At 41.7% G+C, this 25,417-nt stretch overlaps 2 protein-coding genes across 7 annotated transcripts in view; one reads left to right on the plus strand and one right to left on the minus strand.

Moving 5' to 3' along the window:
• The first annotated feature begins 3,114 nt into the window (after nucleotides 1-3,114).
• MDM2 (MDM2 proto-oncogene) lies at nucleotides 3,115-21,968 on the plus strand. Of its 4 annotated transcripts, none has more exons than XM_074870540.1 (12): nucleotides 3,115-3,228; nucleotides 3,607-3,695; nucleotides 3,818-3,890; nucleotides 6,050-6,124; nucleotides 6,473-6,606; nucleotides 6,765-6,814; nucleotides 8,143-8,210; nucleotides 8,361-8,451; nucleotides 10,999-11,159; nucleotides 12,127-12,282; nucleotides 13,938-14,015; nucleotides 15,516-21,968. In XM_074870540.1, exons 3-12 carry the CDS (start codon nucleotides 3,822-3,824, stop codon nucleotides 16,083-16,085), a joined length of 1,452 nt encoding a protein of 483 aa, XP_074726641.1. In that variant the 5' UTR covers nucleotides 3,115-3,228; nucleotides 3,607-3,695; nucleotides 3,818-3,821; the 3' UTR covers nucleotides 16,086-21,968. The 4 variants fall into 4 exon arrangements, with proteins under 4 accessions (XP_074726641.1, XP_074726643.1, XP_074726642.1 ...); XM_074870542.1 differs by having other exon boundaries at nucleotides 11,002-11,159; XM_074870541.1 differs by lacking the exon at nucleotides 3,607-3,695 and having other exon boundaries at nucleotides 3,121-3,228.
• A 1,201-nt stretch (nucleotides 21,969-23,169) lies between these two features.
• The window catches only part of CPM (carboxypeptidase M), a 32,363-nt gene continuing 30,115 nt past the window's right edge, over nucleotides 23,170-25,417 (minus strand). For all 3 annotated transcript variants that reach the window (XM_074869371.1, XM_074869372.1, XM_074869370.1), the window contains 2 exons: nucleotides 24,568-24,716; nucleotides 23,170-23,824 (listed from right to left, as the gene is read on the minus strand). In XM_074869371.1, coding sequence (XP_074725472.1) covers nucleotides 23,591-23,824; nucleotides 24,568-24,716 — 383 coding nt within the window. In that variant the 3' untranslated portion in view covers nucleotides 23,170-23,590. The remainder of the gene's footprint in view (nucleotides 23,825-24,567; nucleotides 24,717-25,417) is intronic.

The following is a 25,417-nucleotide window of genomic DNA, read 5'->3' on the forward strand; positions in this document are numbered from 1 at the left end:
GATACATCAGCACAATGTAAGGCCCTAGAGGTTGTGTTTTGGTTTTTTTTTTTGGTCTGGGAGCAGTTGATAGACAGCACGTGAGGTTAACCCATCTGGTAGCCGAGAAGCAGCAAATGGGTTGGAGATGAGACCTGACAAACCCTGGCCACCTATGCCTCTGATCAGCACCTGGGAACTTGAGACCATTTCATGTATGTGCTGGATGCTGACTAGGCAGTGGCCAGGAAAGGGTAAGCAGGGCACACTGGGGGAAAAAAAATAACTAATTATGGTGAGGAACAAAAACCTGAAATGGATGTCTTTAACAGTCCATCCATTCACTTGAGTTGGGCACCCCTGCAGCACAGTGACCCATCTTTCCTCTGGCATATGTGTCTATAGGTAGACCAGATCCATCTCAGAAAAGAGCTTGCAAGCACTAAACAATGAAGTGTCTACAGTTAGAATCTAAATTTATATTAAAAAGGGTCTCATACCATATTAGTTAGCCACAATGTGAAGTGGATATCTCCAGTTAAAGCAGTTGGGCTACATCTGCTCCAGATATTTTCTGAAGCATTATAAATAAAATACATAGGTGGGGTCTTGCCATAGCGATGTCTCCTCTTCTTTTTACGACGAAATAGTGGGGAAGTCAGCTCTCATAACTATACAAGCTTATTACTCACCCTCCAAGTAAAACTTTTTAATTATACTTGTCCTGAATTATCACGGATAAGAAAATAATTACGCATGTTGATGACATAGCATGTGCTGCAGTAGTGACAAACTGGTGACAAACAGGACAGAAGTCATGTCAGAAAATATCCTTCTATCTCCCTGAGCAAGCACAGACAGCATATTTGCGTACTCACAGCCTTCCCTTACTTGAGATTAGTCTGTCTGAGAAAAGAGATAAGATTGTCCTTGAAGAGTGGTAAAAATTCTACACAGAAACTGTTGGTGTTTTGTGTTTTTGGTTTTTTTTTTATCCTTAGCAGTTAACGAATTGGTAAGGGAAGTTACTACTTAAAGAATCCTGATTTAATCTCAGTCATTGGTCACAAGTCTCTTATTGGTTGAGAAGCGGAAAAAGAGTCATAGTTACCAGTTTGGTAAGTCTTGGACTGTAGAAAATTTCTTGCTAATTTAAAAAGCACCTTAATTTCCACACGGCCTTAGCAAAATGATACTGCACTTAAGACAAGGCTCAATAATGTGATATAGTTTTGGGAAAACTACATAAACACTTTGGTTTTGTTTTGCTTCATTTCAGTAAAATGCATTTTGTATAGGAATTAAATAGTTTTCATGCCCCATCAGGACAAGACTGAGCTTCGGTAATACTGCTGTTCAGTGTTACATCAACTGAATGTAGCCACTCAGTTCTATCCTCTTGCATTTTTGTGGAGACATAATTTTCTCCTAATAATGAAGCTAGCTAGCTGGGGATCTCAGGAATTGGGGTGCTGGGTGGAAATGAGCAGCTACCTGACTTTGCCTGTGGCAGGAAATTCCACTTAAACCAGATTTCTGTTTGCCTTGAAACTCCAGTGCTAACAGGAGGTGAGCATGCTTTGCAAAATTCTGGCAGCTTCTTGGCTGGCCCTCACTAGACCTTGAGCTTTATGCTCTAGAGGGATAACAAGCTCGTCTTGAAAATCTGGCATCACACAAATATCTAGATCTAAACTATTGCTGGAATTTTTACAAGGTGCCATGGTTGCTGAGAATCTATATTTAGCCAATGGACAAGTCCAGGCAGTTATCCACTGCCTGTTTGGACAAGTTAGTTGTCATGGAAAATTAGCATTATGCTCACTCTGTTCTACCATATCTTTACACACTATCTGCAGCACTCATTCTCTAACAAATCTCTTCACTATTCAAATATAATTTTAAAATGTCACCATGGGCAAAGAAAAAACCTGAGAATTAGAAAAGGGAGTCAGACTGAAAACTAACTAGTTCTAGTTGAAAAATAGCAATTAATAAGTACCTATCAAAATAATACTTCCAAATACCCTACACTTAAAAGATTCTCAAAATTATAGAATGGGAGATGACAGGAATATAGGAAAATATGACAGCATCCAACTCTCTGGATGTAAAGTTTTCTCCTAGTTTCCTTTCCCTAAGTGAAAAAACAACTTAAAAGGCACAAATGAGCATTGCAAATCAAACTAGTATCCAAAGGTGTCACTACCTATTAGACAGGCAACAAACACTTTTATTATTGTGTCCCTGAATTTCTGTGGACTATAAGCATGAGTCTCTGCTTTTACTAACCTTGAAGTAAATTGACATAATTAAGTTTTCTATCACTAACATATGCTGCAGCTGCATTTACAGAAGAACAAGGTTGCCATCAAAAGTCTTAAAGCTGTTTATCCCCAAACAAGGTCTGATGTTTCAGAACTGGAGTTCAAAAATCCAGGTCCAGAGGGCTGCCACCCGCAGAGGCTGCTCAGCCTCACCCCGCATGAGCAGGGCTGCGCCTCAAAACTGGCAGATGTGTCTGAGGGGGAAGTCAGAGAGATGCTCAACATCAACACAGGATTTTTTAAAATTTTTATAACATTCATACTCTTTTAGGCTTGCTATTAGCAACAAGCCCTGCTCTTCCCGCTCTGTCTCCTCAATGCTTCACATCCACAAGCCACAACATGTTTTGTTTACCGCAACCCCATGTTTTCTGTTGAACAGCCGTAAACACAATCGGGAGGGGATAAAAGGGGATGGACAAAAAGGGGAGGGACACCAAAAAGGAAAGAAAAAGCCGCTGGCAAAGTAGAGGCCGAGCGTCGTGCTCTCCCGCAGCCCGCCGGTGCGGGTCTCATAGGGCCTGCAGCTGCCAGGCCTTCGTCCCACTTATCCTTCAGCTTTTCTGTTCCGCCCGACTCCGCGGGCCCGGGCTCTGTCCCTCCGTCCCGTAACGCCCCGGGGTCAGGCGGCTCGGCCCGGCCTGGCCAAGCCTAGCCAGGCCCGGCCTAGCCAGGCCCGGCCCGGTCCGCAGCTGCCTGTGGTAGAGGCATCGCCCCAGGCCGGTGCGCGGCGCGGCCGTTGCCCCGCTGCCTGCGCGCGGCCGTTGCCCCGAGCCCGTTAGGGGGCGCTGGGGAGATCCGCGGGCCGCGCGGCGCGGCGGCCAAAATGGCGGCGTCGGGCGCAGACCGCGCTGCGGCGCGGTAGGGCCCCTCCGGTCCTCCGCCCGCCGCGGGCCGGGCAGCGGATCGGGCGCGGCTGGTGGTGCGTGGGGGCCGCGGGTCGCTCAGGGGCGGAGGGGTCGCTCGGGTCGCGCTTCTCGCGCGGGGCGGCCCGGGCGGTGGGGGAGGGGCGGCTGCAGCACGGCGGGGCGCGGCGCTGAGGCGGGCGCCGTGTCTGCCGCCGCGGGGGGAGCGAGGCCGGCGCGGGGAGCGGAGGAGGGGGGGGGGGTGCGGATATAGGGATGTTTCTCGCCGCCGCCACCCCCCCCCCCCCCCCGCTTCTGGCGGCCGCGGTGAGTCAGCGTCGGCCCCCGCCCGCCCCCCGCGATGACTCGGCAGCGCTGCCGCTCCTGGTCATGCTCAGGCATGTCGGGCCGCGGCCGGCGGAGGAGCTAAGCCCCGACTTGCCTCCTCTTGGCAGCGCTATATAAGGGCCAGCCCGGCCCGGCCCAGCTCGGCCCAGATACCCGCCGCCGGAGCCCGGCGTACGGGTTGGACGAGGGTACCGAGGTGAGCGGGCACTGCCGGGGTGGCGGCTGCACCCGCCCCGCTCGGGGGTGACTCTGTGCTGGGGGCAACCCGGCTCGTGTGGCAGAGTTCAAGGTTTTGAGGTTTTTCGCTTTTAATTGCAGGCAAATGTGCAATACCAAGATGTCCTCCCTTACGGATGCGTCTTCTGTCGCCGCTTCGGAGCCAGAGGCGCTGGTCAGTAGCTCTGTCGGACGTGCGAGTTTTTCGTGCTCTTTGCGGATTTTTTTATCTGCTAATTCAGAAGGGCCGCTTTGCTCAGCGAGCGAAGGTTAGAGAAAAGCCAGGAAATCCGGTGAAGATGGTCCCTCTTTGATCCTGCAATTGTGAAGCAAATCTTTCTCATTCGTGGTGGAGAGTTGAGGGTGATCGTTTAGGTGTAGACTCTTGTTTCCTGTGAAGGTCAGGTTGCTTTCTTTTAATAAAAAAGCATCTCATGCTCCCATTTGATCATGGTAAGTATTTCATGGTGGAAGTTGCTCACAGTTCATAACTGAAGAGTTGGGGGAGATCTCCGTTGCGCAGAGCGTATGCTGTTTGTGAAATAACGTTGTCATTACAGCTAAAAGTTTTTGAATTTGGCATTTTCACTTCCTCCTCTGTTGGAATTCGTAAGCTAGTTGTAATAAAAGTCTTCGTTTGTGTTTATGGCTTTGCATGTCCAGGCTTTCTATGATACAGTGACAGTTTTGCTGTAGTGGCTTTCTACGTAAGTTTTCCTGAGGATGGAAGGCTGTGTGTCCTACCGGAGATGAGAGTTAAAACCGGCATGTGTGCAATGATGGTTGAAATAGATTATTTTTTGTAGAAGGGTAAAGCTTAAAAGTGTAGACTGATAGCAGAACATCAAAAAAGCGAAGTAACGCTGCAAAGTTGATTATTTTTTTTTTCGTTTGTTCTTAAGTCATCATAATGTGATGCTACCGTCTGCTGTCAGATCTGCGTGGCAGAACTTCATAGTTACAGGAGTCAGGGATAGAGGGCTGGGGGGTTAAACGATCTGAACCCATGGGTCTAGTTCTGGATTCAGAGATCTGAAACTGCTTTGCCTTCCTATGCTCAGCTGTCATAAGTAGTTTTATAAGTTACTGTTTGCTTCCTTTATGAAACTAATATATGCTGCATGCTCTAAATAATTCAGCACTTAGGAAGGGGTGAATAGACATCTAATGTTGTCCACAAGCTTGTTTGTTCTTTTCATTATGTGTGATTCTTGCAACTAATCTCTTGTTAATGCACTAAATCTTAACGTTGGTTTTAGCAGGTATTTGAAATGGAACGTAGGGAGGTTCCCCCCCTTCCCTGAAGCATTTATTCCGTGTCTGGTGATATTTTATTCACACCTTCCTATAAAATGTTTCCTTTCTATAGCATTTTTTTCTTATTTTTAGGGAGTGTACTAGGATGGCTGAATATTAGCCTGTTCTTAGAATGATTATGCTATAGTTAAAGTGGCAGTACTAGAAGATACTGCACTGGGAACCGTCAGTGGCTCCACAGGCATTTTCTTTGTAGTTGTGACAGCCCCTGCAGCTTGTTCTCCTCTCCTGCACTGGTACTGGTGCAGCTATTGTGGAACAGTGCAGTGCATGGGATCAGGAGACTGCTCTGGCTAGGATTAAAAAAAAAAAAAAACAACCAAAAAACCCACAAAAAAACAGGGGCGGGGGAAAGTGACTTTTTTTTTTTTTTAAATTTTTCCCTCCTCTACCTCAGAAATTGTCATAGACTGCCTGCAGATACAACTCTACTGGCACAGTGGGTGGGTGGGAGGCCATTGCAGAGGTAGAAGTGATTGAAGTACGATAGAAAGGACAGGGTGTGCTTATCCCAGCTACAAAAAGTCTTCAGATGTAAAGCAGCCCAGCTGGCAAACGCAAAACTGCAGCCACCAAAACTGTCACAGGAAGAGACTAGGAAAGAGGTGGACTGTTATTTTGCTTTATGGCTTGCACTCTGGACCCGAGAGACAGTCACAGAGGCCCCTTTGCCTCCCTCCCTCCCTCCCCTGAGGGAGTCACAGTAATGACTAAAGGAGTGAAGCTGAATTCCCCAGGACCCAGCCCTGTACTTGAAACTACCAAATGAGTCCTGTAGCTCTAATCGAGGAATGTGTATGTACCAGTGAAAGATTGGGGTTTGAGCAGAGATGTACAGTGCATGAGAAGTTTTGTATGATTGGGTTCGTGTTGTTTTAACTTTGTAAAGTAGAAAACTTGTATGTGGGTTTTACTGTAGTTGTGTGTATATCGAATTAATACAGAAAGAGGAAACCAACCTGTATAAATCGTGTTTGCTGAATAATTGATGCGTAGTTTTTCTTCTTCCCCACACAGGTTAAACCAAAGCCACTGTTGTTGAAGTTGTTAAAGTTAGCTGGTGCAGAAAAGGACACTTTTACTATGAAGGAGGTGAGTACCTTTAATCACTAAAAGTAGATTACAGTGAGTACAGATAGGTTGTTCTTTTGTTTTGGGTGAATGGGTGGCAGTGTAGTTCACAGGTTAACTAGAAGATATTGAGACAAGGTATTGTTTTTATTCTCCTGCTGACTTGATAGGTGGTGTTTAGCAAGTTTCTCAACCTGAACAAAAGTATTTTGTTGGTCAGCAGAACAGCAGAGTACTTGGGCAATGATACATGGAAATCTCAGCTCAAAGTGGGAAGAGCAAATCTCAATTAATTTACTGTGTTTTCTCATAAACTTGAAACAGCAGAACCTAGGTATTTAATGTCTGTGTATGTCATTTGTTTTACAGGTAATATTCTATCTTGGACAATATATTATGTCTAAACAATTGTATGATGAAAAACAGCAACATATTGTACACTGTGCAAATGATCTCCTGGGGGATTTATTTGGAGTAACAAGCTTTTCAGTAAAAGAACACAGGTAAAATGGGATTCTTTTCTGAGAGTCTGGTTGTGAAATAATGGAGAACGTGATGCGTATGGCCTTTTAAAACTCTTTGCATCTTCAGAGATGGTAAGCTCTCTTTTATAATGACATGTAGCTAACTTGCAACATCTCTTTCTTTATCCCCTTCTAAGGAGACTATATTCAATGATTTCCAGAAATTTGATAGCAATCAATCAACAAGGTAAGCTAGTTTGGGAGGATGTTTTGTTTTGGGAAATAGTATTAGGAAAAATATAACTTACCTTAATGCATCCTGCATGTAGTGGATCAGATAACATTGTTCGCTCCATAACTAGCTATTTGGCTTTACACGCTACGGTCCAGAGCAATCACAAATAGTGAATCAAAGCAAACACTTGTTTCTTCTGGGGGAGAAAAAGAAAATATCCGAACAGCATTTGGGTAATTTTATTGAGCTAGAACACAAACAAGCACAATCGCAGCTGAAGACAGAGAGCACTAAATTGAAAAAATAGTCATTTGCTTGTATTTCTTACAGATAAAGTCCTCAACAACATAAAAAGTTTTAAAATGAAAAATCAACTTCTTGAACTTGTGCCAGCAGTGAAGTCAGGGCAAATGCTTTTCATTCTTTCTGTTAGTGTTCTGTTTTAATTTTCAAAACTTAATGTGGAGTGCATTTAGAACTGGTCACCCTCAGCTACAGAGTCTGGGTCTAAAACGTCTGTATACTTAAAAAAGGAGCTTTGTGGTAACTTTCTGGATAGCCACTCCATAAATGGAGAATTGTTACATACAGTCATCTTTCCTGCAGTATAGAAGTGCTCAATATAGATGTAATTTTTGACTCCTTTGATACAAGGAGTGAACCAGAAGTTGAACAATGGAAGCCAGTTTGTAAATTGGCTCCTAAATCCACGTTAAGACACCCTTTGTTTCTGATTCTTCCTAAAGGCAAGTGTTCAGCTGCTGAAGATGCTCTCTTTATTATCCTTTATTCTTATGCTTTCAAGCTTAAATTACCTCTCAGATTCTTTTCTGGAAAGATAATTTATTAATTCAGGGTCTGTCTGGTAATAAGTATCTATAATAATAGTTAATTTTTCTTCTACTTAATGCCTTTTTAATTCAGTGTTCCCATAGGGTGATAGCTAGTAAAATATACTTTGTAGAGGAAGAAGTGTGAAATATTTCCTGCCTGTATTCTTTCCTATCTGCAGAATCCCAGCTAATGCACAGCTTTCATTTGAAGGCATCTATAATAAAATCCTGAGCTACTTTGCAGTTGAGATTTCTTCTTCCTCCCCACTTTCCCACTTCAGTAATGTTACAGGGAAAGTGCTGCACACACCTGAAAAGCAACAGAATGGGGCTGGTTTTTTTCCATCATTGCAAAATGTCTGTATTGTAAGTTCTGTTTAGAATTTACTTTGTAAATGCTGTGTGCAGTTAACTTCTGTCCCTTGCTTTTACTCTACTGGTTTTGAGCCTGAAATTGACTTTTTCTGCTGTGCTGTATTACAGCTTTTTGTTTTGGTTTGGTTTCAGACTCTAGGCGTGCTGACACACCTGAGGATGATGCCAGATTTCAGCTTGAAGAAGCAAATGTTCTAAGGGTGATTTTTTTTCTTTTTAAAATAAATCTTCTGAGATGTAAATTCTATTTAGTATTGCATGATACTGCCAATGGTTTAGATGCAACTAGTTGATTCTAGCCTTTTACTTCATATTCATGCTTAGGCTTACTCAGTATTTCTGTTAAGCAGGAATCTGTGCAAGAGTTAGACGAGAAGCAGACTTCAAACGTGACTTCCCGACCGACTACCTCTTCTAGGAGGAGAACACACAGTGAATCTGGTATGTGCAGATTTATGATGCAGAGCTTTCAGTAGGATGGCCACTTAGGAAAATACATTCAGTTGCCTTACTGACCTTGAAAGATGCTGACAAATAACTGTTCGTGTTTATCTGCGTATCTAAAACTAAATGTTCAGTCTGGTAGAAATACACAATTCCTTGCATTGTTTTAGTGTCATGTTACAGTTTGGGTCTCTGGAACTGTTAGTAAGATGATGGAATAACTCGTTCCATGGATCTGTAAACTTGTTCCCATCAGCAGGTCTTAATCAGTTGTGTTACCTTCATGATGAGAACACTTGTGTTTATAATAGACTGATGTAGTCGAGGTAATTTCAGTTCTCCCTGTAGACAGTCACAAAATTTTACATTTTGTTTGCTCTCTAAACCCAGTTTTCGTTGGATTTCAATTGGCAGACGTCAGAGGTCTGGTAGTAACATGGAATGATTTTGGATATGTTTAGGTACCATTCATTAAGCACTTTTTTAAAAACATCTGGTGACTTAAGCATCGTATTTGTCTCCTCTTTCTCTTTACTGTGGTTATTCAGTAGTCACTGGCAAATACATTTTCAAAATGTGGAATGTTTCTTCCAATAATTAGCAAATAAGAAGCTGGTCAGCATAAAGCTGAGTAAGTTTCTCAATGGAAGTGTTCTCTACAGTTCTACTTAAATACTATTCTGTGGAATTTCTTACATTAGTTTGTTCCATCGCTTACTTCTGTTACCTCATGAGTTGGTGGTTGCAATTACCTGGGCAGTGATAACCTTCTGTCACTGCATAGAACTTCATTTTCTTCACTCGCCTGGGAACATTTTTCAGTTCCTCAGCTTTTGTGTAGTATTTTTTTGTGTTCATCATAGGCCACTGTTATGTTAGTCAGTCCAAAAACTGTGCTGCATTGCTGAGCGGTTTGCACTAAATTAAAAGAACATTTTAATGTTGTAACAAAAAACTGGTGAACGGATGGAAAGTCCAGGTTAAACATCATAACCTGTAATATTTAGGCGTGACCCAGAGCACATAAGGCCCTGTGTTGTGCTTACTTATTGTAGGTTTGATTATTAACTGTTGTCTTTGCATCCATTTATTAGTTTGTTACAACCTTAAAAGTTCTTTTAATATAGTGTTTTTATATACACTTTTTTTCTAATTTATAGGAAATCTTCCTTTTAAACCACTATTCTTGTTAAATTGGGATGGTAGCGGCTCCTTTGGAGCCGCTTATATAGTGTATAGAAACCTTGTGGTGATACAGTATCAGTACAGCATGGAGCCATGACAACTAAATGAGGACAACGATGGACAGGAGCAACCCTTGGGCCTGGGGGCACCAAATTTGGTGGGGCTCTCAGGGCGGAAAAAGAAAAGAGAGGGGCTGAGCCAAGAAGCACCAAGGGAAAGTAAGAGAAGTCTCAAAGTATGTACAAGTGTTTTGTTCTCTTTTCTTTTGCAATGAAAGATTCAAGACTTGAAGACTCATGGATTGTCAGGATGTGTTTTACAAGGCAAGGGAGAAGCTGGGCAATAGAGGGTGGGTGCAGAAGGCACCTGTAGGGGTGCAGCAGGCTCTTACTGAGGCCTGTTGAACCAACTTGTCAGGCTTCTTGGGGAGTTTTCACTCTGCTGCACTTGCATACTGACTTTGCAATGCCTTTTAAAATAAAATTGTTTCTTACCAAACACTCTGAAAGTCAGTGGAGCTGAATTTTGACTTACCTACCCCTAAAATGCTGTCCCCCTACTCCTTATGCTACTGTAGGTGATTGTTTAAAAACATGATGTATTTAAAAAGCATTGCCTTTCTGCCTTCAAACTAAGCATATTTAATAAGCACAGCTTAAAGCGATGCTTTCAGGGTTCAATTTTTATGTAGTATGCCTTGAAGATTTTCTTGCTAGTGTATGGTGAAAGTCATAACGGTTTGTTGTAGAAATCCTGTTGAGTAAATACAATTACATATAGTCCAAATATTAACTGATAAATTTGTTGAGGTGTCTGAAATGTGAACCTGAACTTCCCTTGCTTACCATGGAGTCTTCTGTATGCATGTGACCTGGGAGCTAGTTGTTCTGTCTCCCTGCAAATTCTATGATGGACTGGGAAGCCCTCTGAAAGTGCCTTTCTGTCTACTGACTTTAGAGGGAGCTAAGAGAATTAAGATCCTAACTGTATTTCTGAAAATTAGGGGTTTAACGTGTCACGTGTGGAGTAAAAATGCTTCCAAATTTGCAATTATTTTATTTCCTGCATGTGGAGACTGCCATTTACAAGCTGTACTGATGGGACGAGTGGGGAAAGCCAGCCCCTGAAATACTGGTTTCAGGAATGTTTCACACTTTTAATGTTTCTCAGTGTTACTGTGTCCTTTTTAAACAAATATTTGGTGCCTTTACTTTTTTCCCCATGAAATAACACTGAATGACTTTATTTTTCTTAAATTCCTACATAAGTAAATTATATTTTAAGCTTCTGTTAAGAATATTCAAAACTGCACATTGCATAGATGTTTTTGGAGTAATAAAAATTCTTGAATGTGCCCAGAAGAAAATTCTTCAGATGATCCGCATAGTGACAGAAGAAAACGACACAAGTCAGACAGCATTTCGTTGACATTTGATGAAAGTCTCTCATGGTGTGTAGTCAGTGGTCTGTGCCGTGAAAGAAGCAATAGCAGTGATTCAACAGATTCTCTTTCCATCCCTGTAAGTCAAAATATATATTTTTGTGGTACAAATTTTGCAGATAACCACAAGTGCAAATATGCATCTTAAACCATCATGTTCTTAATTAAAAGCAGCAGTGCCTTTAGTGGTGTCTGAGGAGAGAAAAGAGGCTGAAAGAAAAGTTGGTGTGTGGGTGGAGTGGGGTCTTTCATAGATCTGCTGACGAAGCTGAAGTGAAACTTTTTAAAATACTAACTTTGAATGTTCTTTAGAAAACAGATTCTTACAGCGCGGCACAGTATTAAAAAAAATGCCAGATACATTTTGTGTTTTAAAATAAGTACTTCTCAGAATGCTAAGAAAAGCAGTTATAGATTCACAGAAGTTCCATAGTTCGGAATAGTTGGTAGTTCTGGTACAGCTTTGGTAGCTGTACACAGTACTGCCCCGACGATAGGCTGTATTCATTTTCCAAGCCTTTACTGGTTTTTTATTGCTGTTTTCAGCAAACACTGAGGCAAATTATCTGTGGTTAGGCTAAGTCATGAAGAGCTAAACTAACAGTATTCCTAATCACGTACTATATTCTGAATTGACTACTGTATCTTCGCTCTTGCTATTTTATAATTGTTTAGCCACTATCTCAAAATAACATTAAAGCTGATGAGAATAGAGAATTTAACAACATGCAGCCAAAAGACAGCATCTTCTTGCATGTGTTCTTTCACTTTTTAGGAGAGCCTTTGTGAAATAGTAGCTGCTGTCTTCACGCTGGCTGAAGGTTGACTGCAGCCTCTTAGTACAGAGCCAACAAAAGGCTTTTAGATCCAGCTTTATTTTGACCTACCTATAATTTGTCTCACAAAAGATGTTGTATCAGCAGCTGGTCTCATTTCTTCCATAGCTAATTAAACTGAGCAGTTAGGTTTTGTTTTACAGGCCATCTCAACAGTAACGGTTATGGTTACGGACTGGTGAGGTTGAATGGCTACGTTCTTTTTTTCAGGATCTTGATGCCAGTTCATTAAGCGAAAACTCTGATTGGTTTGAGCACAGTTCTGTTTCAGACCAGTTCAGTGTAGAGTTTGAAGTTGAGTCTATTTATTCAGAAGACTATAGCCATAATGAAGAAGGACAGGAGCTCACAGATGAAGATGATGAGGTACACACTTGTTTTATTTGGGATTTTTTTTGACTGGGAGTGGTGAGACGGGAATGAAACTTCTGGGAATACTTCATGTTGAGATTCCAACAAGAAGACGTAGCTCTTCAGGTTTATTTCAGGACTGCATGGGCTATGTCACAAACTGCACCCAGTCGTTCATGAAATCAAATTACATGCCTGTGCAGTTGGGTCACCAGTATACACCTGCCAGGCAGTAGCTAGAACGGTGCTAAGGCTTTCCACAGGCTCTGAAACAGACTCTGGACAGCCTGGAAAAGTCTGTCTGTTTAGCGTCACTCACTAGCTGTTGGAGTTGAAGGCAGCATGTGTAGTTACATCTATTTCTGCATTTTTTATTATAGAAGTATGTGTTGAGCTTTGACAATACTTTTGATACCAAATGAAAATTTTCCTAGTAACTCTTTGCAAAGGGATATTTCTGAATCATTTGCCTCTATGAATATAAATATTTCATAGAGATGCTGAAACACAATTTTAGAAGTTTTCAGTAGGAGGCAGGAAGACAGTAAAATTGTGATTACCATTATTTTCAAGAGATCTAGATACCTGGAATGTCAGGAAAGAAGTGGGAAACTATTTTTTTTTTCTGGGTTAGTTTTCTGTTACTTCAAAGAGATGAATTCATTCATGATGAGACTGGGTAAGTACCAGAGGCAGAGTTCGCCAGGGACGTACATGATTGTGATACTTGAGAGACTGAGTGGGACTGACTGTACTGATGCAGTGCTATGGAGCTGCACCCTGAGATAAGACAGTGATTTGGAGGAAGAACAGATTGAGGTGTGCCCCTGCTTCCAAACAGCAGTGTTGAGAATTACTGAACACTTGAGGTTGGAAGGGGCCTCTGGAGGTCATCTTGTCCACCCCCCTGGCTCAGGCAGAGCTGATTGCTCAGGGCCATGTCCAGATGACTTTTGAGTATCTCCAAGGATGGAGGCTCCACAGCTGCTCAGGGCAACCTGTGCCAAGTGCTCGGTCACCCTCACAGTAGAAAAAGTGTCTCCTGACATTCAGAAAGAACTTCCTGTGTTTTAATTTGTGCCTATTGCCTCTTGTCCTGTTGCTGGACACTACTGAAAAGAGCCTGGCTCTGTCTTTACACCCTCCTTTCACTTATTAATACGTATGGATAAACCCCCCCACCCCCTGAGCTTTCTCTTCTCCAGGCTGCATGGTCCCAGCTCTCTCAGCCTTTCCTTATGTGAGAGGTCCTCCAAGCTGTTAATAATCTTAGTGTGGCCCTTCACTGGACTCTCTCCAGTAGCTCTGGATATCTCTCATGTATTGGGAAGCCCAGAGCTGGACACAGTGCTCCAAGTGTGGCCTCACCAGTGCTGAGCGGAGGGGAAGGATCACCTGTACTCTAGAAAGTGGTATCTTCTGTCTGTCTAGTCTACATGTTTCTTCAAACTGTGTGTTAGATGTGTGAGCAGAATTCCTTTCCCCCAAGCCAGTCATCGGTTTTTGTGAAGTTACTTGCTAACGTAAATTAACATATATAAATTAACATATATGCGTTATTACATTTGATTAAAAGTCTATCAGAAAATCAGTCAGATTAAAAATCTATCAGACTTTTAACTGAATGCCAAAAACCAGTTAACATCAATACTTTTTTTTACTTAAACCAGGTATATCAGCTGACTATTTACCAAGATGAAGACAGTGATGCTGATTCATTTGATGAAGATCCAGAGATTTCTTTAGCTGTGAGTAAAAACTTGACTGACAAAGCATCATAAATTGCGGGAATTGACAGACTAGATCGAGGAGTATAGATGAATTCTGTTGCTACCAGTGACTTTTTTTTTTTTAAAGAATTAAACTGACTTTTTCTTCTATGCTTGAAGATTCCAAGACAATATTTTAATTACTGAATGTGTGATTACTAAGAAACTTGATTTTTTTTTTATTTATTAAATTGGTAAGCCTCTTAATCCATTAAAAGAAAACGCCACACTAGCTTAGTTTCACTGACTTAATGGAAGAAAATTACTTTGAGCCAAAATATGACTTTTGCACACACACAATAAAAAAGTCTTAGACATGTGTGTTTAGAAAACTCTTCCTGTAAATCATAATACCTGGTTTTATTGTCCAACCTGAATAAAGGAATCTAGCATACAGATCTGAAGGCATACCTGTTTTCAGAACAGTACTGTAAAATTAAAATATTCTGAGTTTTTCTCTAAATTCTGTGAGACCATTCTTGAAGTGTGGGAAAAAATTCAGGGGTTTGAGGCAAAATATGTGGATGTATTTTTAAAAAGCATACACTGAAATTAAAACGCAGTGTATCTTTATGTTTGCTTTTCATAGTTGAAGCTTGAATAAAGCTGTTCTCCGAAACTGTCTGAAGTGTTCCAGGGACTTTACTGTGTGTGTAAAACACAGGGCTAGGCGCCATCTAAAAACATTGCGCTGCTTATGTATGGAAGAATATGTTTGCATGTTATTTTTAGGAATTAGAATTGGTCTTTTAAGCTTTTGATGTCACTGATGTTATTCAGGACTCAAAACAAAAATCAGTTTTGTTTCTTGTTTTTAGTCCCCCTATGGCATGTAATATTTCTAAGAAGGGTCTTTCTCCTTAAAAGTGAAGTGTATTTTTAATAAGATGGTTTATTCTCAGGATAGCGTATGGAGTAACCTCTGAGACAGTGATGCAGGCCCCCCCTCTTTTTTTTTTTTTAATGACTGATGTTTTCTGTTCTCTAATACTACTGTGTCAGAGTGCCCTCACCCGGCCGTTTAGCACCCCAGCAGCTTAGTATCCCACAGGTTAAATGTCCTTCAGTCTTGAATCTTCAATCTTGAATAGTTTCCATTTCAGAAGTCTATTGTTGAAAATAATGGGAATGGTGACCATTTTATCATAAAGTTTTTCACAGGGTTCTCTGAAGACTTTTGTGGTCTGCTTTCTTTCATTTTGCTTAAGAAATAATAAATCGTTACTGTTCTACCTCTTTCACAAATCTACTGCAAAAAAAAAAAAATCAGAGAGCCTTTTTAAAATCGGCTATTTTAATCTAGAACTGTAAAATGAATGGAATTTTTAAGTTATACACTGGAATTTTTAAATGATAAACAAGTCAATAGCTCAAGATAAGTATTATTTTGGCAGTAATAAATTGTTTTGTAATCTCTGAATACTTCAGTTGTAAGCATTCCGAGTAGCCTAAGCTGTTCCAACCTTTAATTCACTAAAGGATTATTGGAAGTGTCCCGAATGTAGCGAAATGAATCCTCCGCTTCCACGACATTGCCACAGATGCTGGGCCCTTCGTGAGGACTGGCTTCCAGATGAAAAGAGTGATAAACTGGAAAAGAGCAAATTAGAAAGTTCCTTCCTTCTAGAGTCTGAAGAAGGTTTTGATGTTCCTGACTGCAAGAAAGTGAAAATGACTGAAGATAAAGAACCAGCTGTGGAGGAGAGTGAGGATAAAGCAGTACAAATTTCTGAGTCCCAGGAAAGTGAAGATTATTCCCAGCCATCAACATCAAGCAGCATGTTTTGTAGCAGTCAGGAGGACTATAAGGAACCTGAGAAGAGAGAAATGCAAGACAAAGAGGAAAGCCTGGAATCCAGTCTGCCTGTTACCAGCATAGAGCCTTGTGTCATATGTCAGAGCAGACCTAAAAATGGCTGCATAGTACATGGCAAAACAGGACACCTCATGTCATGTTTCACTTGCGCAAGGAAACTTAAGAAGAGGAACAAACCCTGTCCGGTGTGCAGGCAGCCCATACAAATGATTGTGCTAACTTATTTTAGTTAGATGGATGTTGACTGGAAAGCAGCAAAAGGAAATTCATAAACTGGTTAAGAGAGTAAGAAACTATTTTTGTATGCTTATTGGAAAATTAGTATTTTGGGTTTCTTTACATTTGGTATGAAAAGTAATTGCTGAAATAAATGCACTGGAGTTGTTAAGAGGTTAGCCTGGTATTCATAAGTCAACTTGAAGATTTTAAATCTCTCTCAATAGAAGCAACCAATTCCTGTAAACTGCCTGCCTCTTCCAAGTGTTTTATGTTCCATACAAGTTAGTGATGTTTGTTTTACTGGATTAATACATTAAAAACCCAAATTCAGTAATTACAGGAGGAGATGCATGTTGAAGAGTTAGTTCATGTGAGCTCCTCCTCTTAAGAAGACGGAAGATTTTCCAGATTCCAGTATCTGTTGCCTGGTGAAGACACCAGGCTCAGTCAGAACCCTCTGAATAAGTCAATAAAATAAATAAATAGAATCTTGTCTCCCTCATTCCCCAAACCTAAATTCCTCCAAGTAACCAAATTATGGGGGAGATCTTACCAGGAGCTTGGGGAAGGTGCGATAGAAAATAATGTAAGGTTTTGGAAATAGAAAAGGGTATTGTGTGTCTTTGTTTTTATAGTGTGTGTTGTAGACTTCATTGCTGTGTCTGTCCTGAGAAGTGATTGATCCAAGTTCATTCTTGCTGTTATCTCTTAAATGTCCTGAGAAACTGGCTTTTAAAATGCCTTGTGGGTTTGGAGGTCTGCACTATCCTGATTATTATTTTAGCAGTGTGAGAAAAGATTTCAACAAGCAAGATAAATGAAGGGAGATGCTATGTAATGTCAAGTCAGGCCATAATAGGGGACAGTCATATTCTTTTTCTGCACTTGTTTTTGAGTTCAGCAGTATAGCATGCAGCTCGATTACTACATTTGCTTGAATAAAAATAGTAAGAAAAGAAACGTCCAACTCCACCTGCAGCAACAAATAAGCTGTGTTGTTCTAGTTGACGTAGACATTCTTTACATGCAGGAGTTTTCCCAACTTACACTGTATCACAAGAATTCTGAAAATCTGTTGCAAGGTGTTTGGCCAACTCAAAAATGGTCTCATTGGACCTGTCCTTTACTGCTTTTAGCTCTTGTTTCCTCACTGTACTTTGTCAAAAACTTTGTGAAACTTATCAGTTCCTTTTGTAAGGAGTCTACTCACTGACTCGGTTCTGTGGTGCGTTCAGAGTAGGTAGCAGGCGTATGTTATTGTAAGCTCAGGTATCTTCAGGATGGTTAGATTACTCACCTGAGCTGTCTTTCAGATGGAGAGTTTCTGTACCGGTGAGTTGTATTTATTCCTTTGGAAAACTAGATTACGAGAGGAATTGTATGGTTTTAGCACCTTTTAATTTTACAGGTAGTTGCAATGGCAAATAAGTAGCCAGGGAGTGCCAAGAATGGAGATGTAGCCTAAATGCAGGACTTGTGCTGCGTTACTATCCTGCAGGCTAAACAGCTTCCTTACCACCACCAGTACAAAACTGCTGACACCTGCGTGCTAGCACAGAGACTTTCACTGCTATAACTACCTTCATGTCAGAGCTGAAATAGTTCCTCTGTAAACCAGGGCTGCAGACACCTGGGAGACAAGGAAGTACCTAGGAAAAGGACATAGCGCTGTTCAGGAGGGACTTGGTAAGCCCTTGGTTGGTACTTGCCCGCAAAGAAATACTGTCATAGGTAAAGACTGAATTACCAGCTTCAGTCATGTTTTGTTTGTACATTTGAGCCAATGTTTGAAAAATACTACTAAAAGATACTGGTATCTCTGAAGTTTTACCATAATTAATTTTAACTAAACAAAAAAACCCATTTGTATATGTTTCTTCAGCTTCTTACTTGCAAATTTCTTGCCCCTTGCAATTTGTAAAGCGGCAGCAGGTAGCTGGAAGTTCTTGAAATTCTTTAGTCAGCAGGAAACTTTCATGTGTTTCATGGGATTTGATAATCCTTCAGCCTGAGATAGAGAAGTCCTTTGGGTAGATATTTAAAATTTTCAAGTAGGGATGCTTCCGATAGATGGCTACCTGCCTTAATTTACACTGCTTCCTATTTTTCTTAATTTTTGATTTGATAAACATAAGTGCAGTGAAGCTTGGCAGAGGCTCTTCCATTGCACCTGCAGGTCAGAACCAAACAGCGCTCATTTCACGCTCTGGAATCTGCAGCTGAGAACTGTAGACATTTATATTGGGGAGAAGCGTCGATAACACAGGGACTGTACTTAAAAAGCTTCGTCCATGGCGTTGTCTCCTGTGTCTTGCCCTTTTTCAGGGTGATGCCTTCCCTACAGTCACTGGGATGGCTGTGTAACTGCCGTTCGGGGGAGCAGCTGTTCCTGCCTAGTTCCTGCTGGGACAAATTGTGCCATCCCACTCTTGGCATTCTCTTCCAGTCAGTCCCCTTGAGTGATCTCCGTGTTTAAAAAAAATACTTGGCTCTCAAAAAGGCACGTATGGTCGGAGCGATCAGCTTTGCTGTTCACAGTCACTCAGCTTTGGGATTTTTCTTCAAAAACAATCTCACAGTAACACTTTCTGTTTTAGCAAAAGATAAACTGAGAGCGTACAGTGTAATGAATTTTCCCTTTTATGATCTAAAATTGTACTTCCCTAGCATGTCTTCTGCTGTGGAGGGAGAATAGCACTGGAAATACCCTGCGCTCCATACAAAGCTGAGGACATGGGTAATTTTGATTTCTGCATCTATGGCCAAACTACTGTGTCAGCATGAATCTACTTTTAATTATATTTTCTGGCTAATTCATGGTAACTTCCGGTAAAACGTCAGTGTGTGTTTGTTTGGGGTTTTTTCCCCCCAAAGCATGCCTTACAAATGAGGGAGTGATGAGTATCGGTGCCTATTCCAGTTCCTGTAGGAGACGCTGGCAGGCAAGCGCGCACCTGGGGGTGTGTATGTGGCGCTGTGACCCTGGTGCTGCGGCCTGAAAGGCTGAAATCTTCGGGTGTGTGGGAGTGGGGGGTGACCAGCCTGGTGTTTATCATCACCCTGTTCTTTCTGGCCTTGGGTAGCAGCACAAAAGTCAGCAGAATCTTAGCACAGAAGTTGGCCGTTGTTCTTTACTTGGTGAGGTCTTTGAGATCCTTATATATTATCATACACGTTTTACTCTTTAATTTATTGCAGTTTGTAAATATTCTTGTGTTTACAGTTAGTGGTTTGAGATTTAATTTATTGAATTAGTCTATTGGTACATGTGTAGATACATAAATATGCATACTTAATCACCACAAGAAGAGTATTTAAGAAATTGTAGCATTAAATAAATATTCAGATTCTATTCAGATGAAGAGGGGCATAGGAAGATTTATGGCTTTGTTTTCTTTTTTTCTTCCCTTAAAACACCTTCTGCATTGAACCTGAACAACGTTTATTAAACAGAGGTGGACACGGCTGGTGCAACATTAGCAAAGTGAAAATATTTTGATGGTGTTTGTTTTCCTTTGGAATGCTTCTGCATCCCCAAGTGCAACAGCCAAGAAGCTGACTGACCACTTCGTTGTGCTGGTTACAGCAGAGGTGATGCTCTGGAAGCTGGGGGGACGGGAGGGGAGATTTCACAGTTAATTTGCAGTGGGTGGTAATTGCTTTTGCCTTTGCACGTGTGACCAAGAAAGCTGAAGGGGTGGCCAGATGCTGACAAAATGTGCCAGTACACAATATTCAGTAGTTGTCTTTGTTCCTTCGTGTACTTCAGGTAGACAATTGTTATGTACAAATGCTACAAGAACTTGCTTTTATTCTTTTTTTATAAAGCACAATAAACCCACTTTTTGATTAAGACTTTTTCACTATGTAGCTATTTATTAGTATTGAAATTCAACTCTTGACCCAAGGAAGCGAAGTGCAAAGTGAAGTACTTGAGGCACATGGCAAAATTGCTTTTTTCAGTGTCTGACATTTCTTAAAAAGCCTAGAAGTGTTGAATATTATATTTGAGAACCTTTAATACTGAGTCTTCACTTAAGATACATTAGTTATGAAGTCTGCTGCTTTTGTCCTTCAAAAAACTTGCGCAGCTGAAACAGATGCAGCTGGATTGCTGATTATATTGAACATTCCCACTGCAAAGATGATGCTTTTTGTGGAGCAGTGCCCCTTGAGTGTTGTTTTAGTGTTACTAACGAGCCCACTGGAAGAAATGCGTGCTGTGCTGTCTGCGCAGGGGCCTGTGGCTGCTGCTTCAGTTAGCAGGTGGATTTAGAAAGGGTAAAAGTACTACAAAATTTTAATTGATGAAAAGTGTTACATTTATTCTAGCAGCATGGTACAGTTTTTATCGCTGAATTGTGATTGCTGTAAATTTGTTTAAATGTTGCTGTCTCTGAAATGTCTGTGTGGGTATGAAGCCACATGCAAGACTTCAGGCTGATTTTTCCCCTTAAAGACTTAATATGAGGGAAAAACAGTTCTGCATCAAAAAGAATAATTGTTGCAGAAAGTTGTGTTCTTATAAAAGTTTAGAAAATTATTAGAAGCATAATGAAACTAAATAGACTGAAAGGAATAAATAAGATTAATATAGGGGTGAAGAATTTTTCTTCCCCATCTTAATCTAAAGCTGCTGTTGTGTTGGGGTGTAACTCTAGAAGTAGTGTTTATCGTTTTACAGCAGGTAACTTACTCAGCATGTTAACTTGCCACATGTGTGGTGGGGCAGCAGTTATCGCAGGAAGATCCAACATTCTGTGTGCAACACTCAGCCTGAAAAGGGGCAGTTGCTGTTGTGGTGCTTCCCTGTGGGAAGGAGCGCCCAAGAAGCGCAGGGGAGGCGCAGGAGGGCAGCGTTCAGCCCTGTCGGGGCTCTCTTGGCTGTGTGGGTCGTTCGCAGTGCCGGCGGGCGGATGTAGGCCTTGGGCGGCTGTAGGGTCACCCCTGTACCTACCTAACAAAGCGCATTACGGAGCAGGGTTGTACTCTGGAGCGCAGGGCCCCAGCTCCTGTAGGCCAGCGCTTCGCTAGAGCGTCAGCTCTCCCGGCTGGCGGGAGTGGGTCTGTGCCCGGGGGTTGCCCACCCCGCGAACGGACCTTTCCAGCTCATCCATACCTGAGTCAAAGCTTTGAGTTACTTGTCATTTAAAGGTTGTGCAAGCAATGTAAAGCAAAAAACACCACCCTGCCCCCACCCCCTCCCCCCCCCCCCCCCCCCCCCAAAACCTGGGCTTAAGGTAGCTTTTAACCATGGATTGCACTTACTGAACATGAAAAATTGTTGCTTTTAACTGTGCTGCTTTTTTGTTTTAGTTTAGCACAGCTGCACTGAAAGCTTCAGGTGAATGCCTCTCTGTAATGTGTCTGTGTGTGTGTGTATATATATATATTCCACATGTAAAATTTGTTGGTGATACTTAAAAAGGTGTTGTGTCCCCTTCTGAGTAGATGCTCCTTTAACTTAAGAGCCTGATTTAAAGGACAGTTCTTGGTTTTGAGCTAAACTAACGGCCGTCAACATGATGATACATAATACCTAAAACAATACCAAATAGCTTTTCCAAAAGCAGAGACTTACCTTGTCTGACTACATGTAGCTGGAATGATGGTGGAACAGACTGGTTTATAGTGAATTTAAATAGCTATGCAATTTTGCCACTACTCCTAGATGACCACGCTTTCAAGAACTTGTCACAGTGTGCACACGTACTACCACAATCAGTAACCATTAAAATACAAATATCTGTGCGATTTGAGCAGAGTATAGATCCACTGACGAGAATAACTTTCATGTGTACTGCATTTGTCTTTCAGTTTTCAGTTTTTCCTTTTCTGAGGAAACGAAATACTATGTTGCATTTAAAAGCTTTAAATAAAGATTTGTTTATATATTCCTTCCTGTTCTTTTTTCATGTCAATGACTTGATTGTTACAAGTGCTGCTACATGGTTTTCATACCCATTTTTAATTCTGTGAGCCAGCGCACAGGCTCTTTCTACCCTCACTCAGCTCCTGGGCTGCTGGCTTCTCCCAGATTTCATGCTTTTGGGGGATTTTCAACTCAAGGGCTCCCTACTTCTTCCTGCTGTAAGTGACAGAATCAGAACCAAGTATCAGTGGTGGGAGTAGTGGGTAATTACATACTCTGACTGGTAGACAAGCCACAGCAGTTAAGAGGGGGAGAAAAAGGTACAAAATTCAAACAGATTATGAAAACATTCATAAACCAGGACTGTGCGCACACAGCCCTCGTTCCAAATCGGCATCGCTCTTTCATTTTCTGAAGTGCATTTACAACTTCACCTGCTGTGCGGAAGCGCAGGAGCAGGGCCCCAGCTCCCAGCCCAGGTGGCAGGGCTTGGTGTGACAGGCACAGGTGCTGTCTCAGTAAAGGTGGTGTGTTTAAAAAGGCATCAAAAAATTAACTGCATTCCTGTGTTTTTTCTTATTTATTGTATACAGGAAAAGACTGATGTTTCCAAAGATAATCTCTTCTGGTTACTTTTGAAATCGCTTAAGAAAATTACTGGCAGATAATGCTTTAAAAGAAACACAGGAGATGGTACCAACTGGCTTTTCTTGACAAATTTTGTGTTTATTGGACAGCTTCAGAGGTCCCTGAAAATGACTTGCCAGGCGAAAGGAACTTCCTCCTCCTGCACATAGCACAGCGCAGCCAGGGGAACAGGGGTAGCTCAGCTGTCACCAAAACCAGTGTATCAGGAGGCAGTTTGCGCCTTGCTGCGTGTACGGCCAGCTGCTGGCACATGTCAGACATGCTCCAAACAGCCAAGCAGTGGGGCTGTGAAAAACGCTCTAAAGCCCTTGCTGAAACTATTCAGATTACAAAATTCTGAAAGTGTATGCAGTTCTGTTCCATACCAAACACTGTTTTCAGAGACTCAAGTCGCTCTTTTGCCTGATGCCACAGGTTATCACTGAGCTTCCAGCAACACGGCCTGTCAGCACATATTTACACTTCATTTCCCTTTTCCTGTCTTACAACGTGTCTGTGTTACTGGTCTTTACCTTACTCCAGCCCCGAGCAGTCTCAGGTGCCCAGGTAAGAAAGAACATCCATAAAAACACCATTCCTCAGTTACAGCAGTGGCTTTATTCTGAGAAATTAGGGTTGAGCTAATGGCTTACAGTTACATGGCACATGAGCTGTTGGTTCAACATGAAACATTTGCAATATAATCCTAGACTTCTTTGAACTTGGGCAAATTCTTCAGAATGTATTTGTACTTTCTGCATCAAAATTCTAGTTATTTCCACATAGGCTGTACAGAATTTCTTTAGAGTAAAATACTTATGTAGAAAAATACGATAGTCTATTATAATCAAAACACTTGATTGTCAAGCCAGTATTTTACAAAATACAATAAACATATTGTAAATCTGAGAATTTAGTTTATAAAAAAAACATACATTCTTTGGCATATGCAATTCCTTGTCTGAAAAGCCACATTTGTGCAGAAGATTGTGCCTTGCCCCTGTCACGTCATTCCTGACTTTATTTGAAAATGACAAGCATAACGGTCATTAAAACCAAGATATGTAGAGTTGGTTTTGTGGCAGCTGAAGCCCGTTCGAGGTCTTGGTAGAGGGGAGTTTTGGGACATGAAGCAGCTCGTGATCTGATAGAGACTTCTGAGAAAGAAAAGTCTTGTTTCAAAGCACTGAAGTTACCGGTATTGTCAGGTATTTCCACTGTCTTCAGCATCGATTTAAATCCTGGTACAGTAGCCTAGGAGCAAACATTGAAGTTTTCTTACTAGGTTTGAAACGTTGAGTTCAGCTGCGAAACAATCATTGTCTAAGGTGGTTATTTACACTCTCAGCATATAGGAAAAACTTGGAGAACACAGAATGAAAAAAAAGTTCTCACATCATAGCAGTAAGACTAAACCCCCCAAAACCCGAGACAGAACCAGTAATAGAATATTTATAAGGGGGGGGGCACCACCTGCTGTACGAGCGAGGGAATCCTGCCATTCCGCTTACACAGAAGCCCTTGGCTGGCAGCGGGCAGAGCCTACGCCGCACAGATGCTCTAAATACCAGCTACTGACAACCTCCGCAGAGAAGCTGCTTCCACCCAAGGAAATAACTGTCACTGATGGCGCTGTCAGCCCGTCACTGCCTGGGGCTACATGGATCCCAGCCTCCACCTCCTCACCCTTCAAGCAGCTCTGTGGTTTGTTTCCAACACCTCAAGCTACTGTTGCCGTGGTCCAGACACTCATCCCAGCTGGCTCCACCACCCGGGTCAGATGAGTGCTTATCTCTAGACGTTCTGGGGACCCAAGATCTTACTCTATCAAAAAACTTCCTTTCTGCTGACTCACGTTTTAAGATATTTTCTTTTAAATATGCTGAAGAGTCTTTATAGCTCCTGTATATGACGTGAGCAAGGTCAGCTTGTTGGTCTCACTGTGCTCAGGAACTCATGCAATTCGAGACAATGATTTCCTAAGGCCACACACTTACGTTGATCACATATGTCCCAGGCAGAAGGAGAAGAAAGTACTCCCCGTGTTCATTTGTTCTGTAGGGGCAGACATGAGGCCTTCCTTTGGCTTCCACGATGGCATTGGGAATAGGATTCCCATTCCTATCAGTAACTTGACCCTTGACACCTATGAAAAAGGGAGAGGAAGATCACAACCTGTAACTGCAGTGAGCCTCTACCGGGAAAGTCAGACTATTTGTTGCTGGATGCACTCCAAGGATATTTCACTGATTTCAAGCACGTCTAATACCATCACAAGTCACTTCTATCTTACTGAAGGGAACTGAAATAGAAAATCCTTTGCTGTTGTTAATAGTTTACCCTCACGTTAAGTTAGAAAGCAGCACTAATCTCTGCTTCTTAATCTCATTTGCTGAAAGCATCATATATACTTATTGTATGTGTCTTTTACTGAAGGGCCTCAATCTTCAGTACTGGTTTGGGGTTTTTCACCTTTTTTTTTTAAATTTTAAAATAAGTCCGACTCTTACCTAGTACTTCCCAATAGCAGAATACCAACAATGTCTGCTTATGAAGTAGTTTCCCTAAATTCTCACACACCACCTTCAAGGCAGCACCGACATTAAGCAAAGATAAAACAGCAGTCAGACTTTCTGGGCAACAAAACACAAGATAAGCAACAGATTTGTGCAAATCAACTCATTGTGAAGTACCGCTGCTTCACTAAGCAGCAGCTGTCTTCTAACTGTGAAGTCAAGATTACACTGAGAATAGCCTTGTAAAAACACAAAACCCAAGCAACAAAGACCCATGAAATGTTGTGTACGCATACACACAGACATTTAGAGACCTCTGAAATAAATGACT

The sequence above is a fragment of the Strix uralensis genome, chromosome 5, assembly GCF_047716275.1.
Source record: "Strix uralensis isolate ZFMK-TIS-50842 chromosome 5, bStrUra1, whole genome shotgun sequence".
Lineage (NCBI taxonomy): Eukaryota > Metazoa > Chordata > Aves > Strigiformes > Strigidae > Strix > Strix uralensis.

Excerpts from the sequence above, each read along its gene's own strand:
- MDM2 (XM_074870540.1), top strand. The coding sequence starts at position 3,822 with ATGTGCAATACCAAGATGTCCTCCCTTACGGATGCGTCTTCTGTCGCC. Across the intron at positions 3,891-6,049 it reads CTTCGGAGCCAGAGGCGCTG|GTTAAACCAAAGCCACTGTT; the intron begins GTCAGTAGCTCT and ends TTCCCCACACAG. Across the intron at positions 12,283-13,937 it reads TCACAGATGAAGATGATGAG|GTATATCAGCTGACTATTTA; the intron begins GTACACACTTGT and ends TACTTAAACCAG.